The sequence below is a fragment of the Carettochelys insculpta genome, chromosome 6 (assembly GCF_033958435.1).
Source record: "Carettochelys insculpta isolate YL-2023 chromosome 6, ASM3395843v1, whole genome shotgun sequence".
NCBI lineage: Eukaryota > Metazoa > Chordata > Testudines > Carettochelyidae > Carettochelys > Carettochelys insculpta.
The window spans coordinates 72,417,914-72,441,173 of record NC_134142.1 but is presented as its reverse complement, the minus strand read 5'-3'; the positions used below and the strand labels follow the sequence as shown (position 1 = coordinate 72,441,173).

At 46.0% G+C, this 23,260-nt stretch overlaps 1 protein-coding gene across 28 annotated transcripts in view; it reads left to right on the top strand.

The window, feature by feature from the left end:
- The window catches only part of MADD (MAP kinase activating death domain), a 158,494-nt gene extending 136,832 nt beyond the window's left edge, over positions 1–21,662 (top strand). For 25 of the 28 annotated variants that reach the window (XM_074997294.1, XM_074997291.1, XM_074997293.1 and 22 more), the window contains 3 exons: positions 647–716; positions 10,718–10,764; positions 19,765–21,661. In XM_074997294.1, the coding sequence (XP_074853395.1) occupies positions 647–716; positions 10,718–10,764; positions 19,765–19,872 (225 nt within the window). In that variant the 3' untranslated portion in view covers positions 19,873–21,661. Of the gene's footprint in view, positions 1–646; positions 717–8,718; positions 9,605–10,717; positions 10,765–19,764 lie in introns of those variants that run through there. The other 3 variants (XM_074997286.1, XM_074997276.1, XM_074997269.1) reach the window with 2 other exon arrangements.
- Positions 21,663–23,260: the final 1,598 nt, after the last annotated feature.

Sequence of the window (23,260 nt, the reverse complement as noted above, 5' to 3'; positions counted from 1 at the left end):
ACATGCCATGTAAAATCTATAAACGGTTCTGTTCCTAAATTTCAATGGTCAGTGCTGCTTGGTGGGGAAGCGTAGCAGCCTCTCCCTCATTCAGACTGATGGGCGGATGGTCTAGGTCGGCATTAGAGTGGGAAACACATTGCCCCTTGCCTGCCCTCTGTGCTGGAGGAGGATGCATGGAGGGGCAGAAATCAAGTGGGATGGACCTGGGTCATAAATTATGTATCAAATTCGGAAGCCAGACATTTCTTGTCCCCCTTTTTATTGCATTTAAGGTGTGTTGATTTTCTCTTTGCTATAATTCAATTGAGTGCCTAAAGGGCTAGCAATGTTGGATATGTCAGAGTTACTAACTCCTTCGTTTCTCTTCCATGCTTTCTCCTCCTGCAAGGAGCGGAAGGTACTCCATCTTCTGCTGTCTTCGCTTCTTAGCATTTTAAGTTGTTTGTTAGTTTCTAGCATTGTGGCAAATTTATCTTTTTAATCTCCCTTTGTTTATGCACTAAACTGTAAATGAATTGTTAGTATTTGCTACAGAATTTCAAGTAATATAAGCCTTGATGGTGTGTCTTTTTTTGTTTGTTTTTGAATAAAAAGGCTTCCCTCATTGACTAATTTTGTATTATTTTCTTTTTTTTTTCTGTAGGTTTTCATAGAGCTGAATCACATTAAAAAGTGCAATACTGTGCGAGGAGTCTTTGTCCTGGAGGAATTTGGTAATTACATTATTTTGATATTAGGTCTGTACTCACATGGCAGTAACTCAAATTTCCAGTCCTCCGTCTCAGAATTGTGTTTATTAGATCAATAGTTCCCAGCCAGTGGAATTTGTACCCCTGGATACATAGAGTTCTTCCAGTGGTTGCATCAACTCATCTAGATATTTGTCTAGTTTTACAACAGGCTATATAAAAAGCACTAGTGAAGTTAGTACAAAGTAAAATTCCATACAGCTATACCTATAAACATACTTTTTTAAACACTGCTCCATATACTATAGAATGAAATGTAAGTAAAGTATTAGGTTGTGATTTGCTTTATAACGGTAAAAATAAGAGAGACATTTTTCAGTAAGAGTGGTCAGTGATAGTTGTGAGCTGTGGCACTTGTTTTTAGTTCTGATTTTTGTAAGCAAGTAAATTTTAAGTGAGGTATACTTGGATGTATATAAGACTTTAGATTTCTCTAAGAGATGCATTAATAGTGGCAGAGCGCCACAGTGTTAGATGGTAGGCAGCTTCAAAGAGAGAGAGAAAAATATAGATTTGCATCTGCAAGACTGACTAGGAGGATGGGTGTCTTGACACTATCAGACTAAACTTGTAAATTTTTGCAATCATGGTTTGTTGCCTAGATGTACATTGTCAATAGTCCATCAAAGGAAGTTTGTGCAGTATGGATAATAGCAATGAGTCATGGCTGAGGGAGGCACTTAGAAATTATTTCTTCAGCAATCTGCTCTCCTCAGAAGTCAGATCAAATCTCAAATAGTATTTTAAGAAATGTCAATCTGTACTCTGAGAAGCATTGTTGCTCAGAGTGAAATATCCCCTTTGTTACTGCAGACAAATGTTTGTTTGTTTGTTTATTTTTATTCTGAAAAAAAGACGATGTGTCCAGACAGCAGTTTAGTCAGTGGCTTTATTTTCAGGGTTAGATTTATGGCAGAGAAGAGAGATGATGGTAGAGGAACTGGAGAACAAGTGCTATTTGGCAAGTGACTGGACAGTAGACAGGAGGTTCCTAGTATCCGTATGAATTATAATATTCTGAACCAGAATCTGAAAATGTAGGAGTCTTTTAAGATTTTGAAGGTCTCTAAAACATCTGAATCTTTCACACCCCTCCCAAGGATTCCAAGTCAGGATAGGCTGATTCTTTCACCTGTGGCTGCACACTTGTTTAGAACTTCATGGACATGTAAAGCTTTTCTTTTAAAATGGCTGAATTTATAAATTTAATTTGGTGTTTGATCAATGTTGTTTTTTCTTACACCCATCATTTAAAAATGTCTTGGTTTTAAGACATTCTGGTTCTTTCCCACTGCTTTGCATGAAAGGGTACTGACAGATGGAACCTCTCCTAATATTCCAAGAAATTTAACTAATACTGGGATCTAGAAGCTTCATGTCATAATCTTGACTTCTATACTGCTTTCTTCCTCTTATAAGACCAAGTCCTTCAAATGACACCATTGGGTGTCATGTATCAGAGTACAATGACTGGAAAAAAAAATTGAGCCATTGGCTAAGAGACTTTTGTGACACTTCATTAACAAATTTCTTCCCTTTACCTTTTCTGAAACTACATTCTCTCTCACACACATCAAAACAATAAATACAATAAGTGGAAAAGGTTAGTCTAGTTTACAGATATTCCTGGTACATGCTGGCCTGAAGGTGATGATTTCTACACAGTACGGTTGCCTATTTCTCTGGTACTTTCCCCAAACAGACAACAAGTGTATCACAGCACTGCTGATAGCAAGCACTAAGGCTGTGGCCACACTAGGGAGTGAAATTGAAATGGTTTATCCCTATCCGTTATTTCAAAATAAGCCATTTTGAAATAAGTGGCATGGAAACAACTACACACGAAATGCAGATCAACATTGCGATCTGCAACATCGAAAAGACTCCCATTCATTTTGAAATGGAGCGGCTACACAGCCACAGCTTCATTTCAAAATAACGGCAGGAAATGGCAAGGGCAGGGTCAAATGGCCAACAAGCCTTTCCTGGAGCATGGGTGAGCCAACCCCTTAAAGGGCTCCTCCCAAACACATCCCCCGTGCACCTGCTGAGGACTCTGGCTGCTTGCAGCACGTGACCTCCAGCACAGCACTCAGCAAAGCCTTGGTTAGCCACCACACCACTGCCTGCCATGGACCCGCAGCACTTCACTGACGGGGACATCTTGGACATCATGGCCAGCCTGACGGCCGTCCTGACAAAAAACTATATGAGGCTACGTACTGCCCAACACGTGGCCAGCTTCCTGCAGGCTCCCTTCATGGTGCATCTGAAGCACTCTGTGTTCCAGCCCCTCCGTCGCCTCTGGCAGTACCCCACCAGTGGGGAATGGTGGGACGGCATCGTCTTAGGAGAGTGGGACAATGACCAGTGGGTCTGCAACTTTCGGATGACCTGGGCCACCTTCAAGCAGCTGTGCCATTGGTTGGTGCCAGCTCTTCACCACCAGGACACGCACATGTGGCCTGTGCTCCCCCATGGAGAAATGAGTGGCCATCGCTCTGTGGAAGCTGGCCACCCCAGACAGCAACCGCTCGGTCAGCCACCAGTTCAGGATGGGGAAGGCCACCGTCGGGGTCGTCCTCCTTGAGGTAAGGCACCTGGTGCCACACACCCACTGCGGGGTCCTGGGGAGGGGGGTCCCAGGGATCGGGGCCCTGGGGAGCAGTGCCCCAGGGAGCAAGGCCCCCATATGCTACCACACGCTCATGGGTGCCTGTGCCCTCTACCCTACAGGTTGTTGCCACCATCCTGCACCGCTTGATCCACCTTGGGGATATGGATGCTGCCATGGCCGGCTTCCAACAGCTGGGATTCCCCAACTGCATCGGTGCATTGGACAGCACCCACATCGCCATCTGGGCCCCACCACATAGCCGGAGATGGTACATCAACCAAAAGGGCTACCACTCAATCGTCCTCCTGGCCCTCGTGAATGACTGAGGGCATTTCACCAACATCTGTGCGGAACTCGTGGCTCGCCCACCGGATGGCAGAGAGCACCTACATCCCCCATGGGAGCTGCTGGTGGGAGACGTGACCATGCCCCCGTGCATCATCACTAATGCTGCCTACGCACTCCAGGCCTGGTTAATGTGTCCCTCCATGGGACACGCCGATGACAGCCAGGACCTCTTCAATGCCCGCCTCAACCACACCAAGAACACTGTAGAGCGGGCATTTGGCCGTCTGAAGACACATTTCAGGTGCCTCTTGACGCGCCTGGAGGTAGGCCTCCCCAGCGTGCCTGCGGTCATGGGTGCCTGCTGTGCACTGCACAACCTTGTGGAGAGCAAGCAGGAGCTCTTTGTGGCACACTGGGCAGCCGAGGCTGTGCCGCGCTCTGAGCAGCCAGGTGTGGTCCTGTGTTGCCAGGTGCACTGGGATGGGGTGCGCATGCAGGAGGCTCTCCAGGAGACTTCTGCCCGGAGACCCCCACAACCTGGCCCAGCTCACTCCACGCAACGCCCCCCGCCCACCCAAGTTCTCACCCCTACCCCACCAGCACCACCCTTGCCATCCCCATCCGAGGCGGGACACACGCACTGTTAAATAAATTCAGCTGCGATGTTTGGAACATAAAGAACGTGTGACTATTTACTGGGGGGTGGTGAACTATTTACATGGGACGCAGGGGTGAACTATATACATGGGAAGCCACAACAGCCCCTGGAGCTGCAACCACCCTGGGTCTGGGGACCACAGCGGGGCCGGGATGGGGCAGGTGGAATAGGGAGGTAGGGCTGGACCCCGGAGTATCTAGGGGCTCGGACTCACGGAGAGGGGTGGGGGGAGCCACGGATGGGCAGGGCTCGCCTGGCCACAGCCAGCGTACCAGCTCCCGCCGCTCGGTTGGGGTCATATCAGCTGGGAGCGGAGCTGCTAGGGGCGGGGGTGGGGGATGGACGGGGCGGGGGGGGACTGGGGAACAGGAAGGAGTTGAGGAAGAGGGGGGTAGCAGGGAGGAGGGGGAGTCTGGGGCGGGGAGGGGCCAGGGAAGAGAAGGGGACTGGGGAGGAAGAGGGGACTGGGGCAGTGGGGGTGTTCTGCAGGAAAGGCTATCCAGGGGGCAGGCAGCTGGGCCAGGTGGTTGGCAACGGCCTGAGTCAGGATGTCGATATACCCAGCCACCCGGTCCCAGGCCATCCGCTCCATGGAGAGCCATTCCCGTGGCAAGCGGTTCTGCTCTCGCCATGCGGCCGTGTGGGCTGCTGCCAGATCATCTGCCCAGCTGTGGTGGCGGCTCCTCCCACCATGGCGCCCAGCAGTTCAGAGAGGTGTCACCCCTTCGCCCTCTTCTGCTGCTGCAGGGCTCCTGGGCATGTCCAGGGGACTGGGGTGGCTGGCAGATGCTGAGGCTGTGAAGACATAAGGCGAGAGGGTGGTGCCCCGTCATTCATGAGCCCACGTACCGTGGCCCAGCGGCCTTGTCCCTACTGCCATCCCGCCCTCCTTGTGGTGAGGGGCTCTGGGGTAGCCCATCTTTTGTGGGATCCGTCAACGTGGATCTGTTAGAGTGGCTGCCCCAGCCCTCCCAGGCTTCTGACCCTTGTGGCAGGCCATAGCCCCATGCAGGCCTCCCCCACCCCCCAGTAACAATGACAGCCGTCCCTGGCCTGTGGCTGTGTGTCTAGGCCCATATTGGCTGCGTTGGGGACTGCCCCCTCCCCTGCATGACCAGGGCACCCCAGGCCCGGTCCTACCTGAGGGTTCCTTGGGTGGTTCAGGGGAGGCCCGGGTGGAGGTAGCCTGGCTAGGGCCCTCGGAGGGCTCGGCCATGTGCAGTAGTCCCTCGCTCCTGCTGTCACTGTCCCTGGTGCCAGCAGGTACTTCGGGGCCTGCTGTAGGGGGGGCATCGAGGGTCCTGGCTGGGGCTCCTCGCCCTGCCCCTCTGGCTCTGCCATGTACAGGATCTCCTCAAGTGGTGGAGCTTCCTGAAGTAGGGGTAGGTGGCCGGCGCTGCCCCTGACTGCCTCGCTGAGTCCCTTGCTCAGGCGTAGCCCTGCCGCAGCTCCTTCACTTTGCAGCGGACCTGGTTGGGTGTCCGGAGGGGGTGGCCCTTTGCGGCGAGGTTGCTGGTGAGGCGGGCGAAGGCATCGGTATTTCTCTTTCACCCCTCCATCCTGAGCGGGATGTCCTTCTCCTCCCAGACAACCAACAGGTCCTGGACTTCAGCTTCCAGCAAGAGGGCCCCCCTCTTCTTTGGGGACTGCCCAGAGCCCTGGGAGCCCCGCCGCCTGGACCCCTTGGCTCCACGGGGATCCCGGGGGTCTTGGCTGGTGGCCATCTGTCTGGCCACAGTAGGGTGTCACTTTCTGGGGGTGCTAGGGAGTGTTGTCTGGCCACCTCGTGCTCCTATGGCTGCCAGCACACTCTTAGCTTCCTGCATGGGGTTTCTGTGTCCCTGCAGCTTTAAGGCACCCGCAGCTGACAGCCATAGAGCTCTGGCTGCTGGTGGGAGGGGCCAGCTCTGTGGAGGACTCTTAATTTCAAAATGGCAACCAGGGAGTGGCTACACACATTTAATGTTGAAATTAAAATTGAAAGGAGGCGTTATTCCCAAAGCAGGAGTGGAGTAACCATTTTGAAATGAATGCCTTTTAATTTCAAAATAAATTTCAGAATGAGCAATTGCTGTGTAGTCACTCTCCTGCTCATTTAGAAATTGCCCTTCGTTTTGAAGATTATTTCAAAATGAGCCGCTAGTGTGGCCACAGCCGTAGGGTTGCAAAATAGTATTGAGAATCAGTGCCCAAAACTGAGAAATCAAAGCTTGTATAATGTCCTAAAACCATAATGGGTGACTTCCACTACCCATTGGCGGGACAGCGGGACACAATGTTGCTTCTTCAAATAGCTCTTTCTGGAGCATGCGCTAGAAGAAGCAACATTTGACTTAATCCAAAGTAACACAGAAAATCCTAACTATAGTTTTAAACACTGAGTAAGAATGGCCATAAGATAGATGAAATTTTAGCTCATTGTGGCAAGGATTGTAGTATTGTGACACTCAACTTTAGGATGGGCAGCTTTAAAGTTTTTTGTATTTTGGTTTTGTTTGTTTGTTTGTTTTTAAGGAAGCAAGTTAAAAAGAAACTGAAGACAAAAATTAAGAAAGTAGGACCTACCAATGTAGGAAAGAGGCAAGAAAATATGTTATGTTTAAAAGGTATTGTTCAAGAGGTTAAAAAGCTACCCTGCAGTTCATATTAAAGCAATAGAAAGGGACATAATCTATGCCCGTAAAATGAAAGGTGAAAATGAAGATGGGATTGTAAGATTAAATAGCCAAAAATTTATAGGCTAACTAACAGGCAATTTTTAAAATGTGTCAGAAGGCTTCATTGGAGACATTGGTCCACCAGACTACCAAGGAGAAAATGAGCAGAAGGCAGGCAGTGCAGAGACTCTAGTCTGCTTTCTTGTACAGAGACCAATGGAAAGATATTTGCCCTAGAGCAAGGGTTAGGCAAAATACAGCTTGCAGGCCAGATATCCCTGCCATGATCCTCTTGGCCGACAATGTCTCTCAGCCTAGTGGGACCCTCAGGCAGGCTTCCTGCCTATTGCAGCCCCATGTGCCACTCAGGGCACCCGTCTGCTGTGGCCAGCATATGTGTCTCTGCATAGTGCTTGCACCTTGGGGAAGAGTGGTCTCCACTCTCCGTCCCCTCTCCCAGGACAATCCTTGCAGCTCCCATTGTCCAGTTTCCAGCCAGTGGGAACTTTGTGGGCCATGCTTGCAGGCTCAGGCAGCTTGCGGAGCTCCCAGTCCATTATGGTGCATGGTGTGTAGAAAGACATGCTGGTCACTTTGAGTGGTGTGTGGAAGCATGGCAAGCAGGAAGCCTGTCTGAGGGTCCTGCTGGACTGCTGGCTGGAAGCCACCTCTGATAAGTGCCTCGTTTCCAGAGCCCGCATGTGGCACCCATTCCTTTCCACACCCCATCTTCCAGCTCCATGTCACAACCCAAACACTGTATAGCCCTTCCTGCACCCCTGCCCCAGGGTGTCAACCCCCTCTTGGCCCAGGTTACAACCCAAATCTTCTGCACACATGCCTGAACCCCAGGTCACGAGCCTCTCCTTCACCCAAACTCTGCCCCAGACCCCTCACACCCTCCTGCACCCTAGTCTCCTTCCACAAGCTCATTTCTGCATCTAACCGCCATCCCAGACCATACACCCTCTCCATTAATATAGCAAAGTGTGGCCTATTGACCACTTACCAAATTTACCACTGATCACTCCAAATTTTTGGAGTGTGCCCCTGCCCCATCAAAAATTAACTTTAATTTTTGATGTTTTTATGATTTCCCAGAATGGTATTTTTAGTAGGAGTGGAAGAAGTTGATATCACAAGACCATAGGAAATTTAAAGAGTGCTTGTGAAACATAGTATTAACATGGCAAGGTGGACGCTGGAGATGTGATTTCAGCCCCAGGTAAAAGGGACAACTGGGGTAGTTGTCTGCAAATGGCAACAAAGATTTAAAGGAAATACAGAAGTGTAGGGCTCTTACCTCTGGAATTTGAGTTACTGCTTTGTATTTGTGCTTTACTTTCTCGTGGCCCCTTCGCCGCTGCTATGAAAACCTTCATTCTCCAGCAGGTAAAGTGATGTCCCCTGCAATAGTTCTCTGCTAGTGTCATATATTCTTATTCACAGGGCCAGATGCTGCAAGAGGGTGCTCAGTAACTTAGCCCCTTCATCTTCTTAGTGTAATAGTATTGAGTCAATTTTATTGTTACAAGAAAAATTCTAGTATGATTCATATACTCTACAGTACTAGCACTTTGAGCACGGACGGCAGTAAACTCAAGGTTTTTCTCTTTGCTCCTTCCTGTCCCCACCCTCTCAGGAGTATTTTTGCCCATTGGAGTGCAGTGGGAGAGCATTTGTTTGATGAGATAACATTGATGAGATAACTTTAGTGAGTGTGAAAGGAGATGGTTTCTTTCCTAGGTCCTCACTCTGCTGGGTATTTGGGGATCAGGGACTTTACAGCTTCCCTTCTCTCCTTACTTCATGACACCAGCTCCTTCCAGCTTCCTCTTTCTGCTTTTGAAGAGTGTATGAACAGTTGTATGCTATCCAGTGAGAAATGAGATTTTTATATATGTGTGATCATATCCCATTTGGCTGCACACCTCCCTCACTCTCCCTTTATCCCCTGGTGACATGGAGTTAATTTGGAACAACTGGTGCCAACGGGTAAGGCATCTTGGATGTGCACCCAGCTCTAGCCATTGATGTCACAGGGCAATGCAGCCCGGGTATTCACTTCACCCAAGTTTTCAGCCTCTAATGTAGCTGCATCTCTCCAGGAAAACAGAGAATTTCAAAGGCAAATATTTTCTAAATGAAGGCTGAATTTTTTTCATTGGTCTTTCCAGGGATGTTGATATTGTGATACACTGGGATGAAATCCTAGGCATTGATTTTTATTAGAATCCCTTCTCTTTGACCCAGTCTGCACTGCCTAGTTTCGACTGATTAGAATATGATCCCTCTTACCATAGTACCCTTTGGTTTGTCATGTCGTAGTCGAGCAGGTTGCATCTGCATGACTAGGTTTTGATGTTTATTTTACACACACACTTTTGGTCTTCATTTTGAGCTCATGTTTATGTCTTTTGCCCTAATTACTGTTTTTCTGTCATTAGATGCTATGCTTTAAGGTATTCACTCCTCCTTCCCACCTCCCTCCATTAAACTGATAATCATGCAGTTTATCTTTGAATAATTTCTAATGTTTCCTGTAGACATTTGTTGTACAGAAATTCCAAGACAGGTTTCAGCCACTCCGAAAGGATTCAAAATAAAAAATATCTGGTTTTAAAAATTTAAAGTTACCTTTTTTATGTTGGTAGTGCATCACTGAGCTCTTTGTGCTTTGTTTTGTTCTTTGTATTGTCTTTCCATGAGATTTGTGTACACACACTCAGAAGCATGAGACAGAAGCACAGTGTAGGGGGAACACACACTCGTGAGAGGGTTGCAGTTTTCAGCATGGGACACTTTGGGGTAATGCAAGCACAGGGTAATATTCTCCTTTGATATTCTGTGCTATCTTCCCTTTTTGTTAGGGACAGTGCAAGGGAACAAAGGCCGAGCTTTCTTGATAAGATATTGCATCTGTTATCTGCTGCAACTCTTACTGATGGGCTTTTTATATATATTTATGTGTGTGTGTATACATATATATATATACACACACAGAGTAGTCAAATCACACCTGAGGGGCATGTATAATTGAAATCTTGTATCTTGGAATAAGTTCATAAAGCAAGAACATTTTCCTTGAGGTCTCCATGTAAACTCCAGAGTACAGGTGTTAGTCTTAATAAGATTAATGAAGAATGTCCAAGATACAGCTAGCTTGGAGAAGAAATACCCTTCCACGCTACAAGATTGGTTTCTCATAGTGTAATCCCCACTCTTTCATAATGATGTAACTGAATCCTGTGCAAATGTCTTTAGACAGTCTAATGCAAACTACCATGTAACACAGGGAAAGTTCACATTTCTAAAGGGTACACTGGGGAGCAGTTAAAATAGCAAATTGGCTGTAAAAGAGATGTTGGTGTAGACTATTTGGTTGTGCCAGTAAACCCATTTTACCATGTGTTCTGCTAACAGGAATTAGTAACACCAGCAGCAAGTCTGAGATATATCACACACTTGTTACTCATTTTTCCTTCTGTCAAGGAGCCAAAGAAATGTGTATGCATCTTGAGACACACAATGTGTCTTTGTTGATATTTTCAAAATACCAAGGGAATAGTATAAATATAGGGAAAGAACAGTATCTAGAAGCGAGGAGTGGTGAAATGGCCTATTCCTATAGCTGCTGTCTTTGTGCATCACTCCCCTTTTCTTTTGGGAACATTGTGCTGTTTCTTTCACTTTTTCCTCTCGTTTTTTGAACTTTTTGTTTTGTCTCTTACCCGTCCGGTTTTAGTTCCTGAAACTAAAGAAGTGGTGAGCCACAAGTACAAGACACCAATGGTGAGTGAACTGTCATGCCTTTCAGTTCTTTTAGTGGGTATATATTTAAGTTTTCTTGTGTTTCCTGTCACTCTGCTATCCCTGACCACTCTTTTGTTCTGCAGTTCCATGTGGGGTGCAGATCAGTCTATCCCTCCAAAATTTGAGTGAAGAGACTAGCAACCGGGATTGCAGGATTATGCAGCCCTAGAGCTATACTGAAAAACACAATCTTCTCATTTGTTCTAGCTCTTGCATGGAGGGGCTGCAGCTTGTTTCTTCCTACTTCTATAAAATTAAAGGAGATCCTGAAATAGTATAGAAAGGTCTGTTTTGGAGAGAGGTTGGTTAGTGGATTTTTTTTAATTGATTGTATTTGTGCTGTTGGTAAGTGTTGAATTGATGACTTCATAGATCAAAGTGTGTAATGAACCAAACAAATGAAAGATGGGTTTAGCATCTGAGGATAGATAGCTCACTAGTTCGGTTTAAGAATTCTTCCCTTTTGGTATAATGCCAAGCATGAGATACACGAAAGCGATTTCATACCCTCCAACGGGTACTGACCCCTGTCTGGAAAGTGTTGATCTTTCTCCTTCGAGTGTTCCCAGTGGGTGCGCCACACGGCAGTCAGTGTATCCCTGTGCTGTGGATCGGAAAGCTTTACAGAGCAGTACCACCACCACCACCCCCCGCCGCCCTCTGTGTGCCACACATGTGCAGGAGCCAGCCGGTGAGGTCACTGTGCTGAGGAGACAGCGTGTGGCACGGCCCTCCTCTGTTCATTTTCTACCATCCTCGACTGTGGACAGACTCAGAGCAGCTCTCACTTTTCTGACTGAAAAGTCAGAAATCTTTGTTTAGCCTCCTCCTTCCTCTTGTATTTTTGATACTTGTTCATTTTTGATTCATTTTTACCTCATAAAAAAATGCTTTTTAATCAAGTGGCGGCTGCCGCGGAGCCACGGCAGCGGCTTTTTTTCCTCTCAGAAACAGCTCCTGTCTTAGAGACAGCTACCTTCTTTTCCTCCATGCCTAATTCTGTGAAGGACTGTGATACCCATGGAGGCGCTGTGCCCTTGTCTGATGGCCACGCCTCATGCCCATAGCATTTCAATGTGCCCCAATTGCCAGGGCGTGCCAGCAAGGACGTGGAAAAAATGGGAGGTGCATTTAAAAGTGCTTCTTTGGCAAGAGCAACAAAGGGTCCTCTAGCACCTTATAGACTAACAGAAAAGTTTTGAGCATGAGCTTTCGTGAGCACAGACTCACTTTATCAGCACCTGATGAAGTGAGTCTGTGCTCACGAAAGCTCATGCTCAAAACTTTTCTGTTAGTCTGTAAGGTGCCACAGGACCTTTCGTTGCTGTTACAGATCCAGACTAACACGGCTACCCCTCCAATCTTTGACAAAAGTCCCTCTCATCTAGGGGCACACTAAATTATAGGGGGGTGCAACAAAAGCCCTCTTACAGGTTAGCTACATCGCCTCACGGAGGCTCTCACACTGGGATGGCATCACCGGCTCGTGCTCTGTCCAAACTGCTGGCAGCCTCACATTCTCGGGTGCCATTGAGAGGGCAAGGGGAGCTGAGGGACAGACCAGGCAACCCAAATCAATAGGCGCCCTGAGGCATCTACTACTGAAAAGCGATATATGCCTCCAGCGCTGGTGCCCACTACCTCGGCTACTGCTGTGGATCAGTCGGTCCGACATAAGAAGGCACAACGTAAGACGCAACATATCCATAAGTTACCTGAGCTACACTCAACACCATTTGCATCGCCACCAAACTCTGTGGAGCACAACATGCCACCACCTCATATTATGATCCTCGCTTACCTTCACGTTCATCGCAATCTGACGGCAGTAGCGGGCATGGAGGCAGTCACTCACTAGCTTACTTGCCTCCCTCCTGGCAGTCGCATAGGGACCATCCCTGTCAGCCTCCTCCGTTCTGGGTACACCAGCCATGTCCGTGCCCCGTTCAACCATTTCCACTGCAATGGAGTCCATGGGATGTCTGGCACACACATTGACATTGATCATCACGCACACACCACTCTGGGCGTGCTACCTCTCAGCATGAGTATATGGCTGGGTGCCCTCCTGAGATGTCAGTGTGGTCTTCACTGGCTAATCTGTTGTCCAGTGTCTCAGACAATTTCTAATACTATGGAAGATTTACCACATTCAGACTCTGAGGCTTCTTCCAAGGTGACAGGTCTATATGAGATGAGGTAGTTTTTCAGATTTTCCCCCTCTCCTCCAACTGATGACCTAAAACACTTTAAAGAACTTTTAAAAAGGGTCACCCAATCCTAGGGCCTCAACCTTCTGGAGGTGCAAAATAAACAAATATAGCTGCTTACGATCCTGCAACCATCTGCACCCTCCAAAATAGCCTTACCTATTAATGAAGCAATCCTTGAACCCTGGCTTCTGTCCCACCCACCCACCAATCACAGGGCAGATAGAAAGTATTTTGTCCCATCTAAGGGCATGGATTTTCCTTTTTCACATCCACAACCCACCTCTTTGGTGGTGGATTCAGTAAACCACAAATCCAAAACCCCTCAATTTAAATCCACCCCCCTCTGATAGGGAACACAAGCCTTTAGATTTCTTCACGCATAAAGTATACTCTTCAGCCACCCTGCAGTACAGAATAGCAAACTATACCACTCTTTTAGCCAACTATGATCATACAAATTACAATAAATTACAGGACCTGCTACAGGACTTGTCTGACACTAAACACCCTATTCTGCAATCAATAGTCAAGGAGGGATTCTCAACTGGTAAAACTGCCCTTCAGGCAGCAATGATTGTGGCTAACACAGCTGTTAGGACCACTGCCAGTGCAATAGTTATGCACAGGGTGGCATTGCTCTTGTCCTCAGGTATTCCATGCAAAATCCAGTCAAAGGTGGAAGACCTCCCCTTTGATAGAAATTAGCTGTTCTCCAGCACTACTGATGAGATGTTACATTCTGTGAAAGACTCCAGAAAAACATTGTGTACTCTCGGAATGTACCCTGCTCCTAGCAAGAAATGTAAGTCCTTCCATAGGGCTAAGGAGCAAAGCCACTATTATTACAGGCAACAGCATATGTTAAAGCCCTCATCTTTCACTTGTTTTACTTTCACTTGTTTCACAAGTCACAGAGAGAGAGTCTGTATTTTCATCTAGAGATTCTTCTAAGAAACAGAAAGTTTGACAGGATACTCAGAAGCCCACCCATAAGCCTAAAAACAGATCAAGCAGGAGGAGGACACATCAGGGCCAGCCATGTACAGCCCGTCCTACCTCTCAAAAGTATCAAATTTGATGGCTTGGTTGAGGGTCTGAGCGAAACCTTAAATCTGGTGCACTCGGGGCCCACTTTCCACCATTGCCTGAGGCCCTTTTACCATAAATGGACTTAGATTACACCGGCAAATGGATCTTAGATATCAGAGAAGGCTACACAATTCCTTTTACGAACATAAGCCCATCCCTCTTCAGGGACCCATCTCACAAGCCCCTTCTACGGACAGAAGTACAGAAACTTCTTGCATTAGGGGCAATAGAACCCTTCCCCAACAAACATGGGCGCAAGGGTTTTTATTCTAACTATTTCCTGGCAGCCAACAAATTGGGGGGGGTGGAGGCCTATCTTAGACTTGCGGAAATTGAACAGGTTGATTCTCAATACGAAGTTCAAGATGGTAACCTTACAGACTGTCATTCCAGCACTAGGCGAAGGGGACTGGTTCTCAGCCCTCGACCTCCAGGGTGCTCATTTTCATGAAACCATTCACCTGTCCCACAGGAGGTTCCTCCATTTTTACGGTGGGTCAGGACCACTTTCAATACAAAGTCCTCCCTTTTGGACTCTCTGTGGTCCCACGAGTTTTCTCCAAAACACTTGCTGTAGTCACAGCATACCTCAGAAGGCAGAACATTTCTGTTTTTCCTTTTTTAGGTAACTGCCTAATCCAGGGTTCTACTTACCACCAAACTACCCTCATGGTAAATACTACCAGGGAATGTTTTTCCCCCCTTGGCCTCCTTTTAAACATACAAAAGTCCACTTTGAGACCAACACACAGCCTAGAGTTCATAGGAGCTCTCCTGGATTCGGTTTCAGTCAGAGCCTACTTAACTGCCCACAGGTTCCAGGCAATCTGCAACCTTGTCCACATGGTCAAACAGGCTCCTTTTTCTATGGCTGGAACTTGCCTCCCATTTTTGGGGAACATGGCCACTACAACATTCGTAGTCCCATTTGCAAGACTGCATATGCTCTGCCTTCAACATTGGGTCACCTGCAAGTACATACCAACCCACCACAAATTGTCGAAAACCCTCACTCTTCCTCCACTAGTGCTACAGTCACTTGACTGGTGGACATCCTCAACAAACTTCCTCGTGGGCATATCTTTCCATGCCTCAGCGCCCTCTGTTACTATGACTACATATCTATCTCTCGTGGGTTGAGGAGCCCCTTGCAACACATCATCAGTCCAGGACACACGTGCTCACCATGAGAGACATCTTCATATCAACATTCTGGAGCTCAGGGCCATTTGAAGAGCCTACACCCACTTCCTCCCATTGATACAGGGCAAAACTGTTTGAGTCCTCATGGACAACACACCCGCTATGTTTTATATCAACTGACAGGGGGGTGCCTGGTCACACTCTATGTGCTGTGTCACTCAGATTATGGAAATGATGCATAAAGAACCAGGTAACCCCTACAGCAACATACATATCCGGAGAACAGAATACCAGGGCAGACAGTGTGCGCAGGTATTTCTCAGACCAGCACAAATGGGAAATCGATACCAACATGCTGCTCTCCGTAGTCTGCAAATGGGGCTCACCAACAATAGACCTCTTTGTGGCTATCCACAATTGGAAGTGCCTCAGCTTTTGTTTCAGGGCAGGAATAGGCAGGAGAGCACAGGGGGATGCATTCGCAATTCACTGGACAGCTCCCCTTCTCTGTGCCTTTCACTCAATTCCACTCATTGCCAGGGTGATCAACAAAATCAGGGCAGACCGAACAACTGTAATACTGATAGCATCGGATTGGCCCAGGCAGCCCTGGTTTCCTTACCTGCACTACCTGTCAATCAACTGACTGATGCCTCTCCTGATGGTGCTGAACCTTCTCACTCAACACCACAGGACCACATTTCATCCCAATATCAAAACCCTGAAACTGACGGCATGGTGTCTCTAGGGTTCCATGATGAAGAACTTGCCTATTGGAACAGAGTCAAAAATATCCTTCTAAATAGCTGTCACCCCTCCACCAGAAATACCTATACTAGGAAATGGACATGCTTCCAGCAATGGTGCACGATCCACAATCTGCATACTCATTCTGCTTCCATACCGACTTTTCTCAATTACTTTAGGGATCTCAGTGATGCAGGCCTCTCAGTTAGCTCTGTTAGGGTGCATCTGGCTACAGTTATGTCCTTCCACGACTCAGGGAACTGCTTTTCTACTTTGTCACTGACAATGAAACGTTTCTTAACAGAGTTACAAAAAGTACACCCAAATCGGTGCCCTCCGGTACCACCATCGTATCTGAGCTTGGTCCTAGATACACTGCAAAACCTCCATTTGAGCCAGTTGCCACAACACACTTTCAGTATGTGTGCATGAAGGTGACCTTTCTAGTAGCCGTTACGATGTCTAGAAGGGTTGGAGATATTACAGCACCTATGGCTGACCCACCGTTCACTGTTTTCACCAAAGACAAGGTGTTACTTAGGCCTCACCCAGGATTTCTCCCCAAGGTCATATCTGACTTTCATGAGAATGAACCAGTATACTTACTTGCCTAAGTTCACTCGTCTCCTAGGGAGGCTGCATTGCACACACTCAATGTTAGACGGGCTCTTGCTTTCTGCCTGGATAGAGCCAAGCCAAAGAGGAAATCAGACAAACTTTTCATAGTGTGGTCAGGGCCCCGTGCGGGAACAGCTATTTTGTCACAACACCTATCCAAGTGGATTGCAGATGCCATTTGCACTGCATACCACCTTAGAGGCAAGCAGCCGCCACAGACCATTAGAGCCCACTCAGCACGAGCAGTGGCTGTAACAACTGCCTTCCTCGGCAATGTCTCTTTGGTAGACATCTGTGGAGCGGCCACGTGGTCCTCACAACATATGTTTGCAAAACAGTAGGCACTGCACAAAGGGCCGATATCTACCACTGTCCTGGCAGGCAGATGCTGTTTTTCATCATTCCACTTAATGACTCCACTACCCACCTCCACCATATGGGTACTGCTATGGAGTCACCTACATGGAGCACCAGCAGGAAACATTCGAAGGAGAAGTAGTCACTCACTTTCATGCAGTAACAATGGTTCTCCAGTATGTCCCCCTGCGGGTGCTCTATGACCTTCCCTTCCTCCCCTCTACTTGGAGTCTCTAAGAACTTCAGATAGAAAAGGAGCAAAGGAGGGCTGTGCCACCTGCTTTCTCCTCAGCACAGTGACGTCACCGGCTGGCTCCTGCACATGTGTGGCACCTGGGGGGCATAGGGAGCACTGCTCTGTAAAGCTTTCCAATTCGCAGCGCAGGGACATGCTAACACCTGCGTGGAGCACCCATAGGAACACATATTGGAGAACTATCCTTACTGCATGAAAGTGAGTAACTTCCTAGAAGATAAATGGGTTACTGAGCACTTCCATTGTATCAGTTTTTATCTGCTTAATTAATGAACACAAGATCTCCATCAAAGATTGTACTTACAATTTAATTATAAAATATAGCGAATGGCCAGCTTTGTATAAATATACAAATATAAATATACATATAAATATAGCGAATGGCCAGTGGGGTGGCGTGGGGAGTGGAAAGGAAGGATTATCATCAGAACTTCTATTTGTGTAACAACAAGAATGAGTTGTTTGTCACAACACCTATCCAAGTGGATTGTAGATGCCATTCGCACTGCATACCGCCTTAGAGGTAAGCAGCCACCACAGACCATTAGAGCCCACTCAGCATGAGCAATGGCTGCAACAACTGCCTTCCTCAGCAATGTCTTTTTGGTAGACATCTGTAGAGCAGCCACATGGTCCTCACAACATATGTTTGCAAAGCAGTACACAAAAAGGTAACTGCAGAAGTAGAAGAGAGGTAGCCGTGTTAGTCTGTAGCTTCGAGAACAACAAGAAGTCTTGTGGCACCTTATAGACTAACAGATACTTTGGAGCATAAGCTTTCGTGGGCAATGACCCGCTTCATCAGATGCATGAGTGGGGGGGTGGTTTCAGAGGGGTATTTAAAGAGTGGGGTCCCAGTAAGAGGGAGGGCCAGAACTGACAAGATCTATTCAGCAAGGTGGAAATGGCCCATTATCACCAGTACTTATCAAAAGAGGGAAAAACAAGTCAGATAGACGGGGATGTGAGCCTTTGTCAGAGTTTTTTCCTTTGTCAGAGCCTATAAGATGCCACAAGATTTCTTGTTGTTCTCGAAGCTACAGACTAAGACGGCTACCTCTCTTATACTTCTACTTCTCTAGTTACCTTTTTGTGTCCAGTGCAGCTTCAGACAATCAACTCAGTAACCGTATGGAAGTTCAGCATCCTTATAGGTGATGACTTCAATCATGACGCAGTAAAACCACAAAATCTTCTTTAAAAGAGGGCATTTCATATAAAATTCATAGATTTAAGAATATACCATGGTAGTAAGTTAGCTATATTCCAGAATGGAAAGGAGACTGCAATAGGAAGGAAACATAAGGTTAAATGAAAATGTGTGCTAGTGTGCATATATAAACCATTTTATCTCATTCTGTAGCGCAAGAGCAATAAAATACAGCTCTTGCATCATGAAAACTAGCTCTTATCCAGTTTTTTTAAATTTAGAGAACTCAGTGCTTTACAGGGATAATATCAGTTCCACTTCATGAATAGGGGAAGCAGAGTCAATGAATGTGCGCAAAGTCAGTAATCAGGTGAATGGCAAAGCCAGGAATACAACTTTGATCTCCTGCATCCTATCTTTCATTGGCTCATTCTCCCTCCATAATGCCAAAAGATGGCTCTTGAATTCCAGGGCAGCAAACTGAATAATTTCAAACATAAATGCAATTAATTTCTAATTCCACATACAATTAATTTATACATTTTTCAGTCACAACATAGTGAAGCACATAGCTCAGTATTAGGCTTGTATATGAAAAATAATATCTACAGTGAGGCAAGATCTACAATAGGAGTTAGAATCAATTTGAGATAAGCAAACACAGCTACAAGAATTACATAGCTAGATTTGACTTATCTAAAATTTATTTTTGCCACTGTCCACACAGCAGGAGGTGGATAGGAAAAACTTTCCTGTCAATTTCCCTTACTCCTAATGGGACAGGAGTACTGACACTGATGCATGTTCCCTAAAAGTTCAATTTAGAGCATCCCTACTACTTGCACTAAATCAAACTCAAGAACATTAACTGTGGCAGGATCAGTCTTCCTTGTAGTGAAGATGCACCTTTAGACTAGCTGGGATGATGTTACAAGCACTAGTAGTCTCTCTTTCTGAGTGATCATAAATGTGACCATAATTGTGAGTAAGGAAGAAATTCCATCTCCGCTGAAATTCAAGGGACAGTACTGGATGGTTAGGTGTGTTACTCCCATCACCAAAGAAGTTCTTGCAGCACTGTATAGCTTGGCACCGATTAAAGACATGATACAAAACTATGCGGGCCGTTGTTCTCTTCAGTGGTGTGATTTCTTATGTTCTAATCCTGAACTCCTCTCTTATTTGGTATAATTCTTAATTCTTGGATCTCTCCTTTCCACCTCATCACACGCATTGTGTGGGGTAGCTTGTGCGATTTCTTCCATTATATATTTATATCTAGCTGGTGCACTCTGAATAGAACTGTGAAGGAGGGAGGATATACAGTAAATACAACTATGTCAGTGTGTTTTTGTGAAGTGGTAACTGTCTGGAATCTCATTATCTCCTTTTCTAACATTTTCTAGGCCCATGAGATCTGCTATTCTGTGTTGTGTCTCTTCTCTTACGTGGCTGCAGTTCGTGGGAAAGAGGTAGAAAACAAAAGCAAACCCCCTCGACCTGTTTCCAGCTGATCACAATAGTGGGAAATACTTATCTGCTGGCACATGGGTGTGTAATACTCCTGTTTCTGTTACTGTTACTGAAGCTCTCATTACTGATTCCAGTGAGAATGTGGTTATTTATGTATGATCTTGCAAGTCCTTCCCTTTAGAAAAAAAAATAAGAATTTACTGTTCATTCTCCTGCTGAATTCATTCTTACTGGAGTTTTTACACTATCTCTGCTTATCAGACTGTACTGAGCATCAGCTTCCACCTGTAACTGAGAATGGCTTGCTCTGGGCCTTCCTTTGAAATTCTGTTTTTAAGAAGTCTAGTTCGTTTGAAGTTCAGTTTTTATTTCTAATGGTACCAGTGTCACAGGTTTCTTCACTTACAGCTGTAGGCCTCTGCTTTCAGATTTTTCAAAAATATGCACAAAGGAAGCATCCTAGTCCTCCATGGATCACCAGTTGTTGTTTTAGTTGTGATATTTTGTATTTTCCTATTGTGTTTTCACACTTTACCCAACAATTTGAAGTTCTTGCCAGGTGGCCCTTCATCTCTGTTCAGTAAAGATGAGCAGTTATACCTCTGACATGGCCTTCAATTGGGTATAGTACTTTAAGATTGAATGTTAAATTTATAAAAGTATGGAAATTTTTTCTTCAGTGATGGGTGAAGGACTGGTTGCTTTCATCAATGGACAGGCTTCATGGAAGGAAAAAACTTTGAAGGCTTTGTTTTATGATCTCCTCTTCAAACTGGTATGCATGTAATGTGGTGTTTTGGTCCCTACCCCCCCCCCCCAATGGGAGTTTAAAGCCGCTCTAACATCTCAGGAGTGAAGTGTTGAGGAATGAATAAAGAGAGGATAAAAAATTGGAGAGTGAGTGAGTGCTCTATTAGCTAAATCATATGGCAAACTCCTGTAATGTAAGATTATCACTACAATGTCCCTAAAGCACTTCTGTAAGAGTCTGCATAACTGGTTCTACAGAAAACCTGCGGAAAGCCACAGGGTGATGCAAAGTGCATTGTGGGGATCCAACTTTTTGAGATAATGGTACTGTCAATGCTAGTTCTGATGCTTCTGTCAAATTGTACATGTATATCTCAGAGTTTTGCAAATACTGTGTAACAAAGCATCCTCAGTTAAAGTATCCATCTTGCACCTTATTTTAAGTAGGCTGAGGATGAACGTTTGGACCCTGTTCTTTATGAATTGTAGTGAACTCTACCATGGGAAAAAAAAGTTCTTGAGATGCTGAAAGGAGAGAGGGTCTAGAAAAAATAATCTTAAATGTAAAATACCAGACAGAATGCTCTAATAGAAGCTGGAGTGCTCTCTGATTTGACACAGGGGTCTAAGTAATTGCACCCACAAATAGTCAAAGTATTTATTTTGAGTGGTATGCACAAGGAATGGGCGGAGAAATGATGTAAATATTCTAGTACCGTATCTATTTATAGAAGATTGTACAGCTGTCTGAATGTGAAAATAAACCATCATTTAACCACTGATGGCTTTTATCCTCCGGTGTTTCTTCCCATTGATCTATTTGACTCTGAAATGTAATTATCTATATAAATAATACATAACATGCATATATAAAATAAATTCCATTCTTGAACTATTGGGGATACTATGTTCTCAAACATAAGTGTGTGTCATTCCAGGTTATTTTTATAGTTCACTATCTTCTAAAGGTTTTTAAATATAATGATGTAAAATCAAATACATTTTTGTCTCCTGAAAGAAAGCTTTTTAAGCATATTAATGGTGAACACTGAGGAACAACTAAATACCCATTTTCTCCATTCATTGCCACAGCATGGGATTCTTTTAGGTATGGAAATAAAATGAGGATTTACAGGATTGTGTCTGATCCTTCCCTATTTAAAAAAGCAGAAATTCACAAACTGTGAGCCTATCGTCTTGACCACTTTGCATTTACATTGTATTATTTTCTGTTTTTACACCATTTTAGATTGTAAACTCTTCAGAACACGATTTGTGCAACAATAGCGTTAGTGCTCCCATGCATGCTAATTATCCCCTTTTTAAGTATGAAGTATCCCAAGACTGAATAAACCTAGTGAATTTACCTCAGACATAGGTCTGGACTACACTAGGCAATAAAGTCAAATTTAAGGCTGTATGGTCAATTTTAAAAACTCTGTCTATACCCCTGCGCTCAATAAGGCAATTCTAAATGACTGTAACTCCAATGTCTGTACTGCTGACTTCCCAATGAAGTTACTCAAACAACTGAATTTGCAACATCAAGCTAAAACAGTGTAGATTAACCAGAGTTAAAACCAATTTTATTAGCCCTGGAAACTAAGGCTATCACTCCAGGGCCGTGTCTACACTAGCCCCAAACTTTGAAATGGCCACGCAAATGGCCATTTCGAAGTTTACTAATGAAGCGCTGAAATGCATATTCAGCGCTTCATTAGCATGCAGGCGGCCACGGCACTTCGAAATTGACGCGCCTCGCCGCTGCACGGCTCGTCCCAACGGGGCTCCTTTTCGAAAGGACCCCGCCTACTTCGAAGTCCCCTTATTCCCATCAGCTCATGGGAATAAGGGGACTTCGAAGTAGGCGGGGTCCTTTCAAAAAGGAGCCCCGTCAGGACGAGCCACGCAGCAGCGAGGCGCGTCAATTTGGAAGTGCCGTGGCCGCCTGCATGCTAATGAAGCGCTGAATATGCAATTCAGCGCTTCATTAGTAAACTTCAAAATGCCCATTTGCGTGGCCATTTCGAAGTTTGGGGCTAGTGTAGACGTAGCCCAGGTGAGCAGGAAGTAGGAAACGGGAAGCCCGGCATTTTGAATTCATTTCTTTATGATCAGTGTGGCCATCATACATAGCTACTTTACAGAGCTCCAGCACGGAGCCAGGGACTCATTTCATCTTGCGGGCTAGTCCCTGTCCCAACACAGCACATGGCGCGTTGACTGTGAGGACCAGACAGCGTCGCATGCCACAGCAGGGCATCATGTCCTGTGTGGGGTGAAGGCTTCCACCCTGCACATGATATAGTAGAAGAGGCCAAAATATTTTTTTCACTGCTTCACATTTGTACGTGGAGCCCTTGCTCCCGCACAGGCTTCTTTCAGTCAGGAATCTACCCCACACCTCACCATGTGGCTACTCCCCCGCACACTCCCGGCACCATGTGGCAGTCCAGCCCCCACCCCACCCCATGATATGGCAGCTGCCTGTGGGGGTCTTGCTTGTTTGAGAGGCAGAGAATCTTCTTTTCTGTGGGCCACATTTATGGGGGGGCAGCCCCCCCTTACAGGTGCCATGCAGTCTGTACCCTCCCAACTACACCACGTGGCTAGCCCCCCTCCCAGTAAAAGCACATGCCTGCTGCACAGTGCAGTACATGCTTCCAGACAGCAGCATCT